The sequence below is a fragment of the Culex quinquefasciatus genome, chromosome 3 (assembly GCF_015732765.1).
Source record: "Culex quinquefasciatus strain JHB chromosome 3, VPISU_Cqui_1.0_pri_paternal, whole genome shotgun sequence".
Lineage (NCBI taxonomy): Eukaryota > Metazoa > Arthropoda > Insecta > Diptera > Culicidae > Culex > Culex quinquefasciatus.
Genome location: NC_051863.1, coordinates 106,283,581 through 106,302,152, shown reverse-complemented (window position 1 = coordinate 106,302,152; position 18,572 = coordinate 106,283,581). Strand labels below are relative to the sequence as shown.

General features: G+C 40.7%; 4 protein-coding genes across 4 annotated transcripts; 2 read left to right on the top strand and 2 right to left on the bottom strand.

The window, feature by feature from the left end:
• Positions 1-2,191: 2,191 nt before the first annotated feature.
• Positions 2,192-4,128, top strand: LOC119770851 (UDP-glucosyltransferase 2-like). Its single transcript, XM_038266439.1, is given in 4 exon segments — positions 2,192-3,008; positions 3,092-3,405; positions 3,408-3,643; positions 3,703-4,128. Coding segments are annotated over 4 exon segments (1,566 nt in total). The 5' UTR covers positions 2,192-2,379; the 3' UTR covers positions 4,090-4,128.
• A 2,198-nt stretch (positions 4,129-6,326) lies between these two features.
• LOC6030795 lies at positions 6,327-13,587 on the top strand. The gene is given in 9 exon segments (XM_001841655.2): positions 6,327-6,681; positions 6,746-6,813; positions 6,816-6,974; positions 7,035-7,326; positions 7,384-7,933; positions 8,045-8,418; positions 11,850-11,987; positions 12,045-13,226; positions 13,292-13,587. Coding segments are annotated over 9 exon segments (3,159 nt in total). The 5' UTR covers positions 6,327-6,571; the 3' UTR covers positions 13,578-13,587.
• On the bottom strand, positions 8,418-10,534 carry LOC6030813 (UDP-glucosyltransferase 2). Its single transcript, XM_001841656.2, has 4 exons — positions 10,231-10,534; positions 9,941-10,170; positions 9,382-9,881; positions 8,418-9,173 (listed from the first exon to the last, which is right to left on the bottom strand). Exons 1-4 carry the CDS (start codon positions 10,341-10,343, stop codon positions 8,439-8,441), a joined length of 1,578 nt encoding a protein of 525 aa, XP_001841708.2. The 5' UTR covers positions 10,344-10,534; the 3' UTR covers positions 8,418-8,438.
• A 1,578-nt stretch (positions 13,588-15,165) lies between the features above and the next one.
• On the bottom strand, positions 15,166-16,934 carry LOC6030809 (UDP-glucosyltransferase 2). Its single transcript, XM_001841658.2, has 2 exons — positions 16,745-16,934; positions 15,166-16,688 (listed from the first exon to the last, which is right to left on the bottom strand). Exons 1-2 carry the CDS (start codon positions 16,843-16,845, stop codon positions 15,221-15,223), a joined length of 1,569 nt encoding a protein of 522 aa, XP_001841710.2. The 5' UTR covers positions 16,846-16,934; the 3' UTR covers positions 15,166-15,220.
• Between the last annotated feature and the right edge of the window lie 1,638 nt (positions 16,935-18,572).

Sequence of the window (18,572 nt, the reverse complement as noted above, 5' to 3'; positions counted from 1 at the left end):
CGGACTTTGTTAAAATCGTTTTTTAGCATAACTTTTAAAGTAATTAACTAAACTGCATAATTTTTAATAGCGACTTATGGGACCCCAAGATGGATCGAATGAGGCCAAATCGGACAAAATCGGTTCAGCGAATGTCGAGATAATCGAGTGACAATTTTTTGATCAACATCCCACCACACACACAGGCATTTGCTCAGAATTTGATTCTGAGTCGATAGGTATTAGAGTGTAACAAAAATGACTTTTTGGCGGGCATTCAAGGGTTTGTTCCGGTGGGCATACTAAGCCCAAATCCAAAATATGAGCTTGATTGGACGTAACAGGAGTTGGCGCTCCGGCCTTCAATTTTAAATGGGATTTAACCCGTAAAAAAAGATTTTTCAAAAATGTCACTTTTTGCGCATCTTTAGTATATATAACATTGAAATTTGGAGCACTCTGGAGCTCGGTACAGACCTTCAAAGTTTGGCATTTTTCGAAAAATCGGCCCCGGCAAAATCAAATGGCGTCTAGGGCGTCGCGAGGCGCGACGCATATCTTTGCCGGGACCGATTTTTCGAAAAAATGCCAAACTTTGAAGGTCTGTACCGAGCTCCAGGGTACTCCAAATTTCAATGTTATATATACCAAAAGATGCGCAAGGATCTGGCCTACACGCCAATGATGTTGAAAATAAACGCTACAGTGGCCAAAATGCCTCAAAAAGTGACATTTTTGAAAAAATCTTTTTTTACGGGTTAAATCCCATTTAAAATTGAAGGCCGGAGCGCCAGCTCCTGTTACGTCCAATCAAGCTCATATTTTGGATTTGGGCTTAGTATGCCCACCGGAACAAACCCTTGAATGCCCGCCAAAAAGTCATTTTTGTTACATCCTATTAGGTATACATGAAGGTGGGTTTAGGACGTCAAATTAAGAAGTTTAATATCCGAGTGATTTTATAGCCTTTCCTAAGTAAGGTGAGGAAGGCAAAAAGAATAACTGCGACTATTTTCAAAAAGTTACCTAAAAATGGCTATAACTTGCAAACGGTACACTTTATCAAAATTTCACACAAGTACTTTTTGATTGCAAATTCGTTTTTTACATTAAAAAATGAAGTTGAACAATTTTTGGGACCAATATTTCGATTTTTTTTTAAATCTGTGTTAATTCAAAAAATCATAACTCGGTTAAAGATTTTTTGCCCATTCTGGAAATTTCTGAAAAGTCCTCTAAAACATATCAGAAAAATAGTGTTTTTTTGCAAATTAAGTTTTAGTGACAAAAAGTGAAATTAAAAATCACCAAATTTTGTTTATACCGTGTATCAATTTTTAGTGTAGTCCATATCCATACCAACAACTTTGCCGAGGACACCAAATCGATCAAAAAAATCCTTCAAAAAATACAGATTTTTGAAATTTTTGCATATCATTTTTGTATGGACACCTCCCGAATTTGTATGGAAAATTATATGAACGAACTAATGATGCAAAATGGTTTCCTTGGGCATATCGAAGGCACCAAAAAAGTTTCAGCCGGATTAAAAATACAAAAAATACAAAAAATTAAAGAAAAAAGACCGATTCCGTAGAGAACTGCTCAATTGAATAAGTCGTTATCAACCGGGTAGATGATATATGTTCAGTACAAACTTGGTACAAACTATCGTCTCTATCTTTCTGCTAGCTGGTTGAGTTTGAATCGCTGGAACTTTTAAGCGATGCCACGGATGATAGGACTTTGTTTATCAAATGTTATTTTGAAGATGTTGCACCTGATTCAACGCACATCTAAAAAAAAACTCCCGCCCGTGTGGATCAATCGGACCGCGCACTGGACTCACAATCCAGAGGTCGCAGGTTCGAATCCCGCGGCGGGCGCTCTAAAATTCTTTGTGTAAATATGAGTATTCGGCGCCGTCGCTCCGTGCCATACTTTCATACACTTAGGAGCCCAGGGCGGCGAAGTCCTTGTAGATAAAAGGAAGACACTAGTGGTTGCTACTAGCAATGGTGGCCGACAGCTATAAAGTCAACTTCGTTTTTTTTTTTCTAAAAAAAACTCCCGTTTGATGTGCAGTTAAAAAAAATCAAACATTCTAATAAAATTTAAAAGTAAACCAAAGCTGCTAGACCTACTGCTGCAGGTTACAAGTGACATAGTGTGTTTCCTTTTTCATTCGCGACCAGCTCTCAATTGCTATTTATAATGAGTGTTTGAAATATATTATCAGCAAATGGTCAACCATATTAAGGTGGGGTTAAAGTTTGTAGATAGTTCTCCAGGCACAGGAGGACTAGTTGTACTAGTTCGTATTCAACATTCGCATCGTTCACGGAAAGTCGGAAGACAGGGAAGAAGTTTTCAAACAAAGTTCATTAATTAAACGGCACGATGGGACGAATCGTGGAATATCTCGTTTTGGCTTTAACGGTATTCAGTCCCAGTGAAGGGACGAATATCCTTTGCTTGATGTCGGTGGCAAGTTACAGCCACCACATTTGGAACCGTGTGCTGATGGAGGCGTTGGCTGCAAAGGGGTACAATCTTACAATCGTGTCGGCGGATGTGGAAAAGGTACAGAAGGTGAACTTGACTTACATTCACTTAGAAGAAACGTACCAAGCAGTGCACGAAGGAGATTCCGCCATTGATTTGTTCGAAATGGCCCAGGAAGGCTTGGTGAAAAGTATGCTGACTTTTTACGACTATGGAATGGCATCGTGTGGAGGATCGTTGAGATCGAAGGGATTGAAGCAGATCCTGAGCTATCCGAACGACTTCAAGTTCGATTTGGTGCTGTATGATTTCACTTTTGGTCCTTGCATTTTGGGGTTGTTTCACAAGTTCGGACAACCACCACTAGTTGGAGTATCAGCGTTTAACAATCCTCCTTACACTGACGATCTGATCGGTGGACACAAGTACCCGGCGTACATCCCATACTATACACTCAACTATGGTAGTGATATGACATTTTTGCAAAGATTGGAAAATGCGTTCATCTATGCAGCGGATTACTTGTAAGAATTTATTTATTCTAAAACACAAACGAGCCCCCCCCCCTCCCCCTAATCCATACTAATCATATTTCATCTCCAAATAGCTATCGTACCTTCGTTTACCTTCCGGCATTAGACAATCAAATCCGCCAGATTCCTGCCTTTAACAAAATACCTTATATCGGAAGTTTACAAGAGAAAACAATGCTCGTGATGGTCAATTCCCACCATTCAGTTGACTTCCCAGAGCCGATACCCCAGAACATGGTTATGGTTGGTGGGCTGCAGATCATGGAGCCGAAACCATTACCCGAGCACATCAAAAAGTTTATCGATTCCGGATGCAAGGGAGCAATTCTGTTTTCTTTGGGCACCAACGTCCGGAGTTCAGACCTCAGCGATGAGCGGATTTCCATGTTTTGGAAGCAATTCGACAGTTTCCGGAGTACAATTTCCTGTGGAAGTTTGAAACAGATCTGAAGAATCATCGTGTGCCAAACAATTTAATGATTAAAAAGTTTTTACCACAGAACGATATTTTGGCTCAACCGAAGATTAAACTATTTATCTCGCACTCGGGTTTGCTGAGCACGCATGAGGCCTCCTGGCATGGAGTTCCCATGGTTGGAATTCCTTTCTTTGCGGATCAGTACCGCGTAACTTTTCCCCTTTTTATGATTAAAACAACAAGTAACACAGACATTTATCGTTTCAGAACCTCGAAAAATCCCTCCAGGCTGGGGTCGCCGAACGGTTGGTCATTTGGACAGTGAGCACTGACAAGATTGTGGCCACTATTCGGAAGGTTCTCGAAGACGATGGTTATCGAGTACGAATGAAGGCGAGATCGGCTCTGTTTCGTGATCAACCGGAAAGGCCTCTTGAACGAGCTCTCTGGTGGATCGATTGGTGTTTGAGGCACTCAAATGCGGAAACCATCCGGTCACCTACGGTTCGGCTGGGTCCGTGGAAAAGTGAACTGTACGATGTGAAATTGCTCGTAGTATTAGTGGCACTGTTGGTGGTAATTGGGATAAGGCGGGCTGTTCGAGGGATATTTTCTACCGGAAGTGTAGTTAAAAGGAAGAAAAAAATGAACTAAAAGATTATTTAAGCAACAATAAAATTGTAAACCAAAAGTAAAAGATCAGTTAAAATTTGATTAAATGAGACTAATCCCTATGAAACTTGACAGGCCCTGGATGTAGGGGGCAAGCGTGACTGCAAGACAAAATGGGCATGGGGTAAATTTAGGATTTAGGACTATGTACTCTATGTACTACTATTTTTTAATGCTGACAAAAGTTATTTATTTATGGTGTAAAAAAAGATGGCGTAATATTACTACTTTTATGACAACAAAAGATAAAACCATTCCGAGGTGTAATTTCACCATAGTTTACTTTTACTACCGCCATGACCCAATTTCATTCCCCAGACCCAATGTAGTATTTTTTTATAAACTTTGATTCGTCGTTCAGTAATATTATTATAACGTTAAGTAACGCTACAATATTGTCCCGCTATCATTGAGCTTGACTAATTGAGTTTGATTCAACGCCACGACGCGTTGACGCGGAAGCACACACTCGTGTGAGCAAGTCAAATATAATACAACTTCATATTCACGTGCATCGTTCTGCTGAGTGTCAAGGGTATCATGAAGTAAACAAATATAGAAATATTTTATTGAATATTATGGCTTGTCAATTGTTGGTACTGATCATTTTTGCCTTCCTCACCTTACTGAGGAAAGGATATATCCCTGGCAACACACGGAGAAAAAAGAGTTCCTAAAATCGTGAACAAGCGTTCATGACAATGGGAACCACGAACAAAGTGTTCAAATTTCATGGTACGTTTTTCAAAATCGTACCATGGGATTTGAACACTTTTTTTTCTCATTTTCATGAACGCTTGTTCACGATTTTGGGAACTCTTTTTTCTCCGTGCACTGACACAGGAAAGTTGAGAATTGTTTACGTCCGCGAAATTTCGCATTATTTAATAATTAACGTGCGTTTTCTCGCTTCTTTTTCGGTATTCCGGCTATTGAGGAGTTTGCGGTCCCGGGACTGTTGAAGGTTCGTCTGTAGCGGCCCATTTCGGTGGGAAAGTTCTTGCTTTTCCAATCGTCTCACTGGCGAAGAGTTGAGGTTAGGATGTCCGGTCGGCAGCTCTCAAACGTCCAAGTCCTCGAAGGAAAACAAAGCAGCAGCGGATCAAAATTCGAACATCTCGCAGCAGCTCGAGGAGATCAACGCTAAGCTGGCCAAGCTAGACTCGTTGGAGAAACTTAACAAGGATCTCCTGACGAAGTTGCTGAAGCTGTCTCAGCGCGTTGACGCCGTCACGGTGGAAAGCAGGAAGTGGTAGATCTGAAGCAGGCGCAGCTTTAGAAGGAAGTCCTCATCAAGGGATTCAAACTGGAGCAGCCCAAGAAACATCTGGAAGCCTTCACCAAGGTTTGCAAGCTGGTTGGCTTCGAGGAATCCAAGGACGTGGAGGAAGTGCGGCCGCTAGTTTTCAAGCAGAATAAGCGAACTGACGCTGTCCTGGTCAAGTTTTGGCGGGTTCAGGACAAGCAAAGGTTCATCGGCTGCGTGCGTGCTCTCAAGAGGCCTGTAACTCCGGCGGAGCTCAACATCCGATCGCAGAACAAATTTGTTCTGGTTCAAGACCATCTGACACCGGAGAAGGTGGAGTTGCATCGGCAAACTTGGGAGCTCTGTATGCTGGGACTTCAACGCCCCTGGATTTACAACGGCTCAACTTGGACCACTCATCCCGAGACGAACAAGCGCTTCCAGCAGACGGGACGGAAGGACCCTGCACTTAGTACAGAGGTAATTGTATCGGGAAACTAACTCAACTGAATGGAAGACATTGAGCAACGTCTTGATCACGACAAGTTTAACTTTTCATATAACAGCATTGATGACTTTGATCGAGATTTTTCAAATTTCAACGGTTTTTCGATTCTTCAAATTAACATTAGAAGTATAAATAATATTGATCGCTTTGATAATTTTAAATTCAATGTAAGTAAATTACCACGCAAACCAGATGTCATTGTTATTGGTGAAACTTGCGTCCAAGAAAATTTAACACAACTTTATTTCATTGATGGGTAACCTTGGAGTGCTCGAAATACTACTGTCCCTATTTAGAAAATTATTTCGATATTCCCAAAAGTTTGATTCTAACAGACAATTTAATGATCAACAAATATATCAGAATACGGAAATCAATATAAATTTAAATTAGCAATATTATAAACGCATTACAGTATTTTCCTCAGCTCATTTTTGATTTTAATAATCTTATCATTTTACAGTTTGAGTATCCGTGAATGTGCGCATCGTGTCTGTTTGAGCATAATTTAAATAGGATTAGTTTGGAGCAAATTTAGAGCATCGACCACCGTTTGCCCTTGAAAAGCATAAATTTAGCACTTGACTCGCTTATTTTTATCATTGGTCGCTCTCACTTTTAAGCCAATTGATGAGACTAACCGCTCCTCCATTCAGTACGTTTTCGGTGGTTGAACTGCGTGGTCACACGACCCCACGAAGTTCGGTGATATGAGGACCGTTTTCATTGCCGTACTGTTTACAGTACAGATAGTTAGTGTGGCGTTCGGTGCCAATATTCTATGCCTGTTTGGAGTGGCCAGCCCGAGTCATCACATTTGGTAATCGTTGCTAACTTGGGTAAATACTTTGAAGTTGTTTCAAGTTTGTTTGAACATTAAACAGGAATCGTGCAATTGTCGATGCGTTGGCGGCCAAAGGTCACAATCTAACGATTGTATCGCCCGATGTAGAGAAAATACTGTGGAAAATATTCACTATATTGAGCTGGAAGAAACGTACCCGGAATTGTACAGCGGACCACACAATGTTGATTTGATGGAGATGGCAAACGAGAACGTCTTCAAATCGGTGATTTCATTCTATCGAGATTTTGTGATTACGGAATGCCAAGGTGAGAAGAGGTTAGACGTTACTTTCAAGTTCAATAATTTATCATTCATTTTTGTTTAAGGAATTCTTAAGTCCAAAGGTTTAGCCCTAATCAAAAACTACCCCGATGATTATAAGTTTGATCTTGTGCTCTACGACATGACCTGTGGAGGCTGTATGCATGGGTTACTGCACAAATTCAAGTATCCTCCGCTGGTCAGTGTTACGCCCTTCAACAATCCACCGTATGTGACGGAAGTGATCGGCGGTCACAAGTTCTACGCGTACACTCCATTCTTCTCACTGGGCTACGGATCAGATATGACGTTCTTCGAACGCGTCCATAACACGTTGTTATACACTGTAGACTTCATGTAAGTATTCAGAATTATGAATTATCGAACAAAAACTGCATCAATTTCTTATTTTAGATACCGCAACTATTATTCGAACCCGGTTCTGGACAAAATGGTCCGCGAATACTTCCAGTACGACGACCTACCTTACGTTCCAGACTTGGACCGTCTCTCAAAGGTTCTTCTCGTAAATGCGCACTATTCAATAGACTTCCCGGAACCGGCACCGCCGAATCTCATCCCAGTAGGTGGACTTCAAATCAAGGAAGCAAAACCAGTTCCGGATGATTTGGAGAAGTTCATCAACGCGGGAAGAAAGGGAGCGGTGCTGTTTTCACTTGGGACGAACATTCGTAGTGATGAGTTGGGGAAGGAACGTCAGATCTTGTTGATCGAAGCCATGCGACAGCTAACGGATTATAACTTTTTGTGGAAATTTGAGTCCGACTTGGATTTGAAACTGCCGAAAAATGTGATGATCAGGAAGTGGATGCCCCAGAATGACATTTTGGCTCATCCGAAAGTGAAAGGATTCATCACACATGCGGGCCTATTAAGCATGCACGAGGCGTCCTGGCATGGAGTGCCGATGATTGGGATTCCGTTTATCGCCGATCAGCATCGGGTAAGTTCGTCAGTTAGGGTGAGAGCCAGCCAAACAAGACAAGAATCGACTGTTTGGCTGTTCAGATTTTGAAACTGCAATAATTGAAAAAAGTTGCGCTCTTCGTTTTAGAACATCCAAAAGTGCATCCGCATGGGCGTCGCCGAGCGAGTAGTCTTCCAAACACTCTCCATGGAGCAGGTTCGCGATACGGTCCGTAAGGTGCTAGAAACACCCAGCTATCGCAAGAACATGGACCGCATTTCAGTCCTGTTCCGGGACCAGCCGGAAAAGCCACTGGCGCGCGCCGTTTGGTGGGTCGAATGGGCGCTGCGCCATCCGGACGTTGAATCTATGCAGTCGCCGGTGCTCAAGCTGGGATTCTTGCGAAGCAATCTTGTAGATGTGATTGCATTCTTGGTGTTGCTTCCATGCGTGTTGATCTTGGTAGTCCGGAAATTGGTTTGCAAGGGACGTCGTGTCGATCGCAGCAAGAAAAATAACTAGTTGTGGGCTATGAGATCATTTATTTCAATTTTTCCTTCTTATCACAATCCGTTTGATGAGATTTTTTAATGAGATTTTTAATGCATTTCAAAATAACGGTTAAAACTATTGCGAAAAATAAACACAGAAACACAAACACATCGATATTACCTTTGGCAAAATATCCCAAATCCAACATCGGAGAACGCATATGGTTCGAGTGTGGATGTCGGAGGACCCACTCGATCCACCACACGGCACGATCTAGTGGACTTTCAGTCTGATCGTGCAAAAGTTGAGCTCTTTTCGCCATATTTGAAGCAAACTTTTCCCCCGTCAAAACTCGCAGCAAAGCGCGACGAATTGCTTCCGTGGATAGATTTTTCAGATCCAACGTGACGCCCACTTCCGCCCGGGCCGATCGCTGAGCGTTCCGGTGCTGATCGACGTAGATGGGAATGCCGATCGTGGGAACTCCGTGGTATGACGCCTCGTACGTGCTGAGCAGGCCGCAGTGAGTGATAAATGCCTTCAGCCGGGGATGAGCAAGAATGTCGTTTTGGGGAAGCCACGCTCTTACCATCAGGTTTTTCGGAGCCGGAATGGGCAGATTGTCGTCGTCGAACTTCCACAGGAAGTTGTACTCCGGCAGCAGGGCAAATGCTTCGATGAACATGGCTTGGCGATCTCTGGTGAACATTTTGCTTTTGAAGTTTGTTCCCATCGCGAATAAAACCGTTCCTTTGGAGCTGCTTTCGATGAAGTTGGAGATTTCCTGAAAATGAGGATTAAATTAAAATATCGCGTAGTTGGCACTGTTTAAAAGCTGTAGCTAATTATTTTATCACTAAAACTTCAGTTGTATAAGCTGTCTCAGAATATTCGAAGTCTGATAAAACTACACTATCCCATAATTTCGATACTAGCCAGGAATGCACTGGAAGCAAAAAGTGGCGCACAACACCCCATTTGAACCTACTCACCTCCACCAGCGGCTTTGGCTGCACAATTTGCAATCCACCAACAGGGATAACATTTTGCGGCAACGTTTCCGGAGGATCCAGCACGGGATTTGTGTTCACCAGCATAATCTGCGTTCGTTGCTCTAGCTCAGCAAGATTTGGCAGAGTGAAATTAAACGCAGTTTGTGCCAACCTCTGCATGTGGGGTAAAAACACCCACTCTCGGTAGATGGAATCAAAGTTTTGAACAATGAAATTGATCATTCTTTGGAAAAAGCCCATTTTTGTATCGTATCGGAGGGAAAAGTGGGGAACGTATGACGATGGCTTATGTCCGCCTACTAGATGATGGCTGAACTGGGGAATGCTGAACCCGGTTAAGCTAACCAGGGGTGGATAGTTGAACTTTTGCAGGAATCCAAGCACGCATGGACCACAGGTAAAGTCGTAGATGACTAGATCGAAAGGGAAATCATCGGGATACTCCATGAGCCTTTGGAGGCCTGCTGAGCTCGTTGCTCCTGTTGGGAAGATTATTTTTTAGATATTTTTTTTAAGAGCATGTAACAACAAACATTACCTATGCATCCCAGGGTTCCAAATTTATAAAACGACATGGTGGCTTGGAATGGATTTTCCTCGGACCGTTTGAGAATATTGTTGTTTGCTTTTCCATCACCGTACAGCACGTTGTACGTATTTTCCAAGTGAATGTATGTAATGTTCTCCACAGCGTTAGGATCAGTGTTCACCGAAAGTGCAGTTATATTGTGCCCATGTTGGGCAAGTTGATTTATGATTGGTCTGATCCTGCGAAAACAACACATATTTTAATTTTCATTCAAGTTACACCAAATTGTGTAATATCACCATATAAAATGACTCGGCGATGGAACACTCATCAACACAAGAATATTCGAACATCTAGCGATTATCACAAACTCCAGCCAAATTAACACCTTTAAAACAGACAAGTGCCCCATTCTCAAATCACACCAACCAGCTTACAAACTATAGTTTCACTTTCAACTACGACGTTCTGCAGACTGACAAGTTGATCGGATTTCAAGTCACAAAGTAACGGAATCTAGTCGGGCCACGGTCATCCCGAGAAGCAAATCTTGTAATCGCTCAGAGATAACTGCCACAGCATCCCCGAGACCGGTTTCTGTTTACACTTCGTCCACGAAATGGGTTAATGGTATTTGGCTAGACGACAGTCGTCCTTTGGGGGCGTCCATAAACTGTGTGAGATTCTTTTGAAAAAGTATGCAAAAAGCGTTATAAGGCAACTTTGTAAACTTCTTGCTGTGAAGAAAAAGGAATAATATTGTTTTGTTTCGTAGTTTACGGCATCCCCAAGTTATATGACTCAATTTATAGCACGTGGAGATGGTAAACAGTGCGGAATTATAGTATGGCATAAAATTACAATTAGGAAGTCAGTTGATCTTGTTCGTGCATCACGTTCATTATGCATGCAAAAATGCTGCTAACGCAAAAAAGCTGAGCGCATTGTCCACTAGCTATCTTTATCATTTGCAAAAAAAATTGTCTTCGTTATCACACTCGGGCTTGAATTTCGATGTCTTATCGCCATACCATATTTCATTTGTACGCATGGTTTGCTGTCCATTTCCTACCTCAAGAAACAGCTTGGATTTATAGATGACTATTAGAATGTTAGGGTGGGTCACGTTTGAGGTTAAAAAAACTAATTCAGAGAGAAACGCAAAAGAATCATTCAAAAAATTTACATAATAATGTGTGATTTTTGATGTGAATATTACAAACAAAATGCCTTTGCAAATATTTTTGAATAGTAATAAAGGATGTGCATTGCATCTTCTGGAACTTGATTTCCATAAAAAAAATACTGTAAAGATCAAACAGCATTATCTCATTCTAAATTGAATCTGGAAATAATACGTACCTGTGATGTTGAATATAATTGCGAGTGCCAGCTTATGTTTCGTTAAATTAGGCTCGTAAAGTCCAGATTCGATAATCCGAAACCCTTGGGCAAATTTCGAATAATCGAATCTTCAGATAGGTTATTGAAAAATTAAAAATAACTTTTTCTTTGATGACCATTGAATTACTTTGAAATTATTATAAATCCTAGATCGGACGGCCAAAATGACGGTGGAAAAAAATATAAATAAAAAATGTATAAAGTCGACTCTTTGGCTGTCACCTTCTCGATACCAATATTGCTCCAGCTGTCAATAAATTGTTTAGTCCCTTCTTGACGATCTCTTCAATATCGACAACGGAAGAGTTCACTGTATAAATAAATATATTAAAAAGTAAATTTATAAAAAAATAATCCTTTGAATTCATCATGTTTTCAAAATGCTGGTCACAAAAACCTACAAAGTGCGACTAACTCTAAAGCCAATCTATCTGGCTGTCCAAAATTCAGTGATAAGGCTGTGCTGCTTGTGGTCACTTTTATTTTTTGACAAATATGCGAGTTAGTGATACAATAACCGTCGTATCAAAAGCACAAGTCCGATGAAGCAGTCGATTTTGATTCTGTTGTTCGGCCTATCGATAGCAGCCGTGATTGATGGAGCAAACATTTTGTACATTGCAGGCGTTGCATCCAAGAGCCATTTCATATGGTGAGGTTAGAAGAGTTAAGGGTTTTGATGATAATTAACTGTAATTTGTACTTTTAGGAATCGACCTTTAATCTACGGCTTGGCAGCACGGGGTCACAATGTGACGGCGCTGAGTTTGCAAGTTGAAAATAATCCTCCGGAAAATGTGCACTTTCTTCAGATGGAGGGTGTTTACGAGGCCATTTTCAACGATCCAAAATCGGCGCAATCCGATTTCTTCAGCATGGGCAAGATGAGCCCATTTGGGATGCTGTTTGAGTTTGAAGAGTTTTGTGTCAATTGTTGTCGGTTTAGTTTGAAATCGAAAGGATTTGCTGAGCTTATGAACTACCCGGCTGATTTCAAGTTTGATCTCGTGATTAATGATTACTTAGTTGGACCTTGTATATCGGCAGCAGCGCTTCACAAGTTCAATCGGCCACCTTTGGTTTTGGTCACGGCTTATAATGGGATCACGACGTCGACCCCGTTCGCAGGATCTTTTGCATACTCTGGTCTGGTTCCAAACCACGAGTTTGATGCAACGGAAGATATGTGCTTCTATGATCGAGTCATGAACTTTTTCTACAACACGTGGGAACATTTACTGAAAGAGTGGTACACGTTTCCCAAAATGGACGAACTGGTGCGTGAAAAGATTCCTCAGATTCCATACGTAGCCGATTTTAACAAACTTGCGCGTGTTGTCATGCCGAATGTGAACGCTGCAATTCAATTTTCGGAACCGTTGATGCCGAATGTAATTCCGGTGGGAGGACTTCAGGTGGTTGATTCTAAACCGCTCCCGAAAGATCTTCATAGCGTGATGAACAGTGCCAAAAATGGCGCCATTTTGTTCTCGTTAGGATCAAACGTTCGCAGTGATACCTTGGGAACGGAACGCATCATGGCCATCTTAGATGCTATGAAATCTTTTCCCGACATTCAATTTTTGTGGAAGTTTGAGTCTGACACGCTTCCCGCGCCGGTTCCAAAGAATGTGTTCATTAAAGAGTGGCTCCCTCAGAATGATCTTTTGGCGCACCCTAACATGAAACTGTTCATAACGCACAGTGGCCTACTGAGCACTCAGGAAGCAATCTGGCATGGCATTCCTTTAATAGGGTTCCCGGTGTTTGCCGATCAGTATCGGAACATCAACTATTGCACCAAAGTAGGCGTGGCGATGAGGCTCTCGATCGTGAAGATCGATGCTGAGCAGTTGAAGGCTACTATCCATGAGATGATGACTAATGCAGGGTAAAGCTCTTTGTTTTCTACTTGCCTTTGATGGAATCATATTGTCAATCGATTTTTCTTTCCAGTTACACTCAAAACATGCAACGACTTTCCAAAGTGTTTCGCGACCAGCCGGAGAAACCGCTGGACCGTGCCGTCTGGTGGATCGAGTGGGTGCTGCGGAATCCCGACGTGACCTACCTTCAGTCGCATGCCGTCGAAATCGGTTGGCTGAAAAAGAACGCGTACGATGTGTTGATTTTCCTGTTTGTGGCGGTGGCGATCACGAGTCACGTTATCGTCGGAGTAACTTACAGGATTGCGTGTAAAAAGCACAATGGGGGCAAAAAGTTGAAGAATAAACAAGCATAATTTCAAACAAGTTGGTGGTATTTATTTCCTTGATGAATACGGGGTTTATATTGATTTACCTGCTCTGCAAAAAATGCTTCTCTTCTTTTTTTATCAGTTCTTTCCCATAGTCATTGTTAGGACAAAATTCAGTATCATCACTTCAGAAGTAACTTGCCTTCTAAACTACTGTGTGAGCACACTTCACTGATAAGAAATTCTGCTTTGATCAACCATTACTGTTGGTTTGCATTAGTTTCAAATGCTTCACAATTGGAGCGCAACTTTTGCTTGCAGTTGATCATTTTGCTCACCATGTCAACTAGAACCATTATTGTTACAGTCATCCCACATATTCGGAACTCCCACAAATTCGGAACACTTTTATGATAATTTGTCAATAGCATGCCAAAAGTAGCTTTTCTGTCGACCTTTCTATTTTTAGAACCTTCATTTGGACATCATCTTGCTATTTCACTAGTAAAAGTAGTACTTTCTGAACAAAAAACTTCATTCCAAGACTATTTTGTCTAGAGCAGCAAAACACTGCCTCCAAATGGCCTGTTTCATAATTGTGGGATGTTATTGTGCCTCCACAATCGTGGAACACCTGAATTTAACTGATATTTTCACAAAAAAAAGTTATCAAACCATGTATAAAACATCACTAAGCTTGAGTTTCATTGGTTTCAGTGTGTGAAGTCATTATTTGATAGTAAATATGTACTCCTGGTGCGATCCAAAGTTTGTTTACATTCGTAAGAAAAAAGTGTTCCGAATTTGTGGATTTCAAGGGTCAAAGTAATTCTTCAAAAACTTCATATAAAAGTTAAAATTTGCAGATGTTCGATACAGCATTCGAAAGATCGCAAGAAAAGCTTACAAATGAAGGTAAAAGCGAATCATTAAGTTCAATTATCGATTTGCTATGATTTTTTGAACATTGGCCGATCTGGAAACCGTTCCGAATATGTGGGATGACTGTACTATACTTTTGGAGTGCTTTTTCGGAGTTGCTAGTGCTGCAAATATACTTTTCCTTTCGGTATTCCATCACCTAGTCATTCAATATGGTAACTGAAGAGATAATGTGGATTATTCGATTAATTTGTGGTGGTTTCAAAGTATTTGATGGATGTTTTTCAATTTTTGTTTACCGTCACTCTACTTTTCCATCAGCCATAATATCTACTGTCTCTTCATACTGCATACTCTGATCATAGATAAACGGCATCGACTCCAATCCTCGTTTTTGATCTCCAGAGTGGATGTCATTTTGAAAACGGAAGAGAAATCTACTCTATGCACGGAGAAAAAAGAGTTCCCAAAATCGTGAACAAGCGTTCATGAAAATGGGAACCACGATCAAAGTATTCAAATTTTATGGTACGTTTTCGGAAATCGTACCATGGGATTTGGACACTTTGTTCGTGGTTCTCATTTTCATGAACGCTTGTTCACGATTTTGCGAACTCTTTTTTCTCCCTGTGATAGCTATGAGTTGATTTCGAAGGACACGTTTCTGTATCCACACGGAGATGCTCTCGTAAATTTGATCTTCCAACGGTTATATATGATCAGATTAGGTTAAGTTAGAATTCAATGTATGTGCTAACGAAATTGAATATTTATTTTCGACATTTTTTTTTAAATAAAGCTCTCATTTATTGTCTCTTTTGCTTCGTTGAACTTTTGCCTAACTGCTTTATGACTTTCATGGAAAATATAATAATTAATAAAGCAATCAAAACCGTACATAGAACAATAAACAGAAACACGTCGATTAAATATTTCTGCATCCACCCCATTTGCATAACGCTGGACTGCAACACGGACACATCTGGATTCCGTAGCACCCAGTTGACCCACCAAACGGCACGCTGCAGTGGAGTTTCCGGTTGATCTTGGACCAACTGCGAGAGCCGCTTCATTTTTGCATTATAGCTGGGATTGCCCGTTAGCTCTCGGATGGTTTCGATCAGCTCTTGGGCGTTACATCGTTGGATTGACTGCCTTTGGGCGACGCCGATCGACGAGCAGTAGTTAATGTTTCGGAATTGATCGGCGAAGAGTGGAAATCCGAGTATGGGCACTCCATTCCAGATTGCTTCCTGAGTACTGAGCAGGCCACTGTGAGTCATGAAGAGTTTGATGTTGGGGTGTCCCAGGAGGTCGTTCTGGGGCATCCAAGCTCGAATGAAGACGTTTTCGGGAACCGCCATCGGAAGTTTGGACTCGTCGGATTCAAATTTCCACAGGAATTGAAACTGCGGGAAGGCTTTCATTGCGGTCATGACGCATCGGATGCGATCCGGACCGAGGAGGTCGCTTCGGGCGTTGCTGCCCAGTGAGAAAAGGATGAATCCATTTTTTGCTTTTGAAACTATCCGGTTTAGGTCGTCGGGAAGTGGTTTTGGTGGTCGGATTTGCATTCCGCCAACCGGAATCACATTGGGCATCATTGGTTCTTTGTACTGGATAAGTGGGTTGTTGTTGATGAAGAGAAGTTTGATTTTGCTTTGAAGCTCGCGAGCACTCGGAGCATTTGGGAAGACCGAACGAATGATGGCGTCCGTTTCAGGATAGAGATAGGTGTCTTTCCGCAGCTCTTCGTAGCTGTCGTAGAAGAAGTTTTGCACTCGCTCCAAGAAGGACATTTTCAGTGGAACATCGAAAGAATGGTTTGGAATCGATGCCGAGTATGCGTATGATCCTATGAGAGGAGCTGACGTGGCTAGCGCATTGTACGGAGCTACCGGAATGTACGGAGGGCTACCGAAACGGTACATCAGCAGTGATGCCAGACACGGACCAATCATGTAATCGCTCATGAACAGATCAAACTTAAAGTCCTTCGGATAGTCCATCAGATGCTTGAAACCAACCGATCTGATGGATGCTTTACACATTATGATGGTGAACTCATCCAGGAACGACAGCATCTTCAGTGGTCCTTCATCGGCCATTTCGAAAAATTGCAAGTTATCACGCTGACTAGTATTGTACATTTCACTATACAGGGTCTCCAGATGAACGTAGGTTAAATTTACTGGAGGTTTCTTCTCAATATCTGGACTAACAACGGTTACATTGTGCCCATCGGCGGCAAGAGCCGTTGCCAGTGGACGGATCCTGTAGAAATATAAAAATGAAAAAAAAAGTAAGACTAATAACCAATAAAAACTTACCATATTGAATGACTTGGCGATGGAACTCCGGACAGAATTAGTATGTTTTTACCAAAAGAAAACTCAAAGGCACAAAAAAGAATTACAGCGATTCTGTACATTTTTTTACTTTTTGACTAACCGGAAATCAGCACAGATGTGATCACAGTCAAAATTTTGCACACTTACTTATAGCAGCGACCAGGAGATGCCTTATCTTTATAAGCGGCCACTTGAAGGCATTACAAGTTGGTCGTCTGTCTGGCACGTGAAAGATAGTTGGGTATGAGCGAAATCTGCCCATCTAATCATGACTGGACCGTTTGCATCTGACGCCACGCTGTAATTAAGTCACGAATTATTGGTGTTATTTTATATAGGTTTATTATTAAAACGTTTATTTAAGATTAATGGGATGAGTAACGTTTTGAACGCATGTTGCATAATAGTTGTGTTTATTTTAACATTCATGTGATTAGAACTCAGCGTAATATATACTCGCTAGCATCTCTTTTTAATTTCTCACAAGGTTCTTTGTCCTTTTAATCCACACTTATTTTATCCAACCCCATCGCCAAAGTAAGTAGATTTTTCACATGAGTTTCGGGCCGCATTTACAAAGCAGATTCAGAGGCAATTTATTTCTTAACTTAATTTTAACATGTTGAGATTAATGTTGTTGTCAAACATTTCGTAGGTCGCCTTCCCTAAGGTGTCGTGATAAGAAACCACGATTTGGCACGGGTTCGGACAAACACTAAAGGTTTTTTTAATTGTTTTAGTTGAAAATTGTTATTTGAAAAATCGAGCAGAGTTTGATACCATCAATTTGATTATTAGAGGGGACTTTTACAGTTTCATTCAAAAGTATTACAAGTACAGCACAAAAGTTCCAAATTTAATCAAAATTCATTAGAAATAGATTTAGTCATAAAAAATACCAACTTTGGTAAACATCCCCAAAACCGATTTTATATCATAATTCAAGGATTTCAAAAATTTGCTGTGCAAGTTAATTTTGAATTCTTTTTCAATAACACTTGAAGTTACGATAAACATTTGAATTGACCCCCCCCCCCTAGTATAGTAAAGAGAGATATACCTAGTTCTATGTTAAATATGACACTTTGAAAGTATTAAAACAGTCCAATTTACCAATGTCTTCATAATCAAAGTAAACTGTGCAATTCTCTTGTAAATCGACCGATTTGATCCATGTTTATTTTTTTTTTTTGTATTTTTTCATTTGGCTCCAAGTAGAGGGTGACGAGCGGGAATTCCCGGGGAAAAATTCCCGGGAAATCGACCATTTTTGGACCTCTCGATTCCCGGGAAATTCAGTCGAGACTCCCGGGAAATTTTAAACTTATAAATATTGAAGCAAAATTATATAAACTAATCAAGAATTATTTGAAAAATTCAAAATTGTTTGGAACATTGGATGTTTAATGTTCGATGTTCAAATTCAAATAAACCAATGCTTCTCTAATCTTCCTATTCATATTTTTTTATTTTTTAAATTTTAACTTGTCAAAAATTCTAAATCGAGAGAAGCCAAAAAAATGTGGACCCCAAAATTTACCTCAAAACATACTCTGCAGTTACACCCCAGAAATGAAATTTAATGTTTTCTTTTTTTTAAATCCAGAGTGTTTATTGGGCGTTATGAGAAAAACTCTTGAAATATTATTTTTATTTATTATTTCTAAGAGGTAAAAGCTTTTTCAAGATAAGTTCAAATTCCATATCTTCTCTCGAGCATAGCAATCCTTTGTTTTAATTCTAAGTACCTAAGTTAATTTTCAAGGTAATTTCTTTTTTGATGTCAATGCGATATAATTTTATGTTT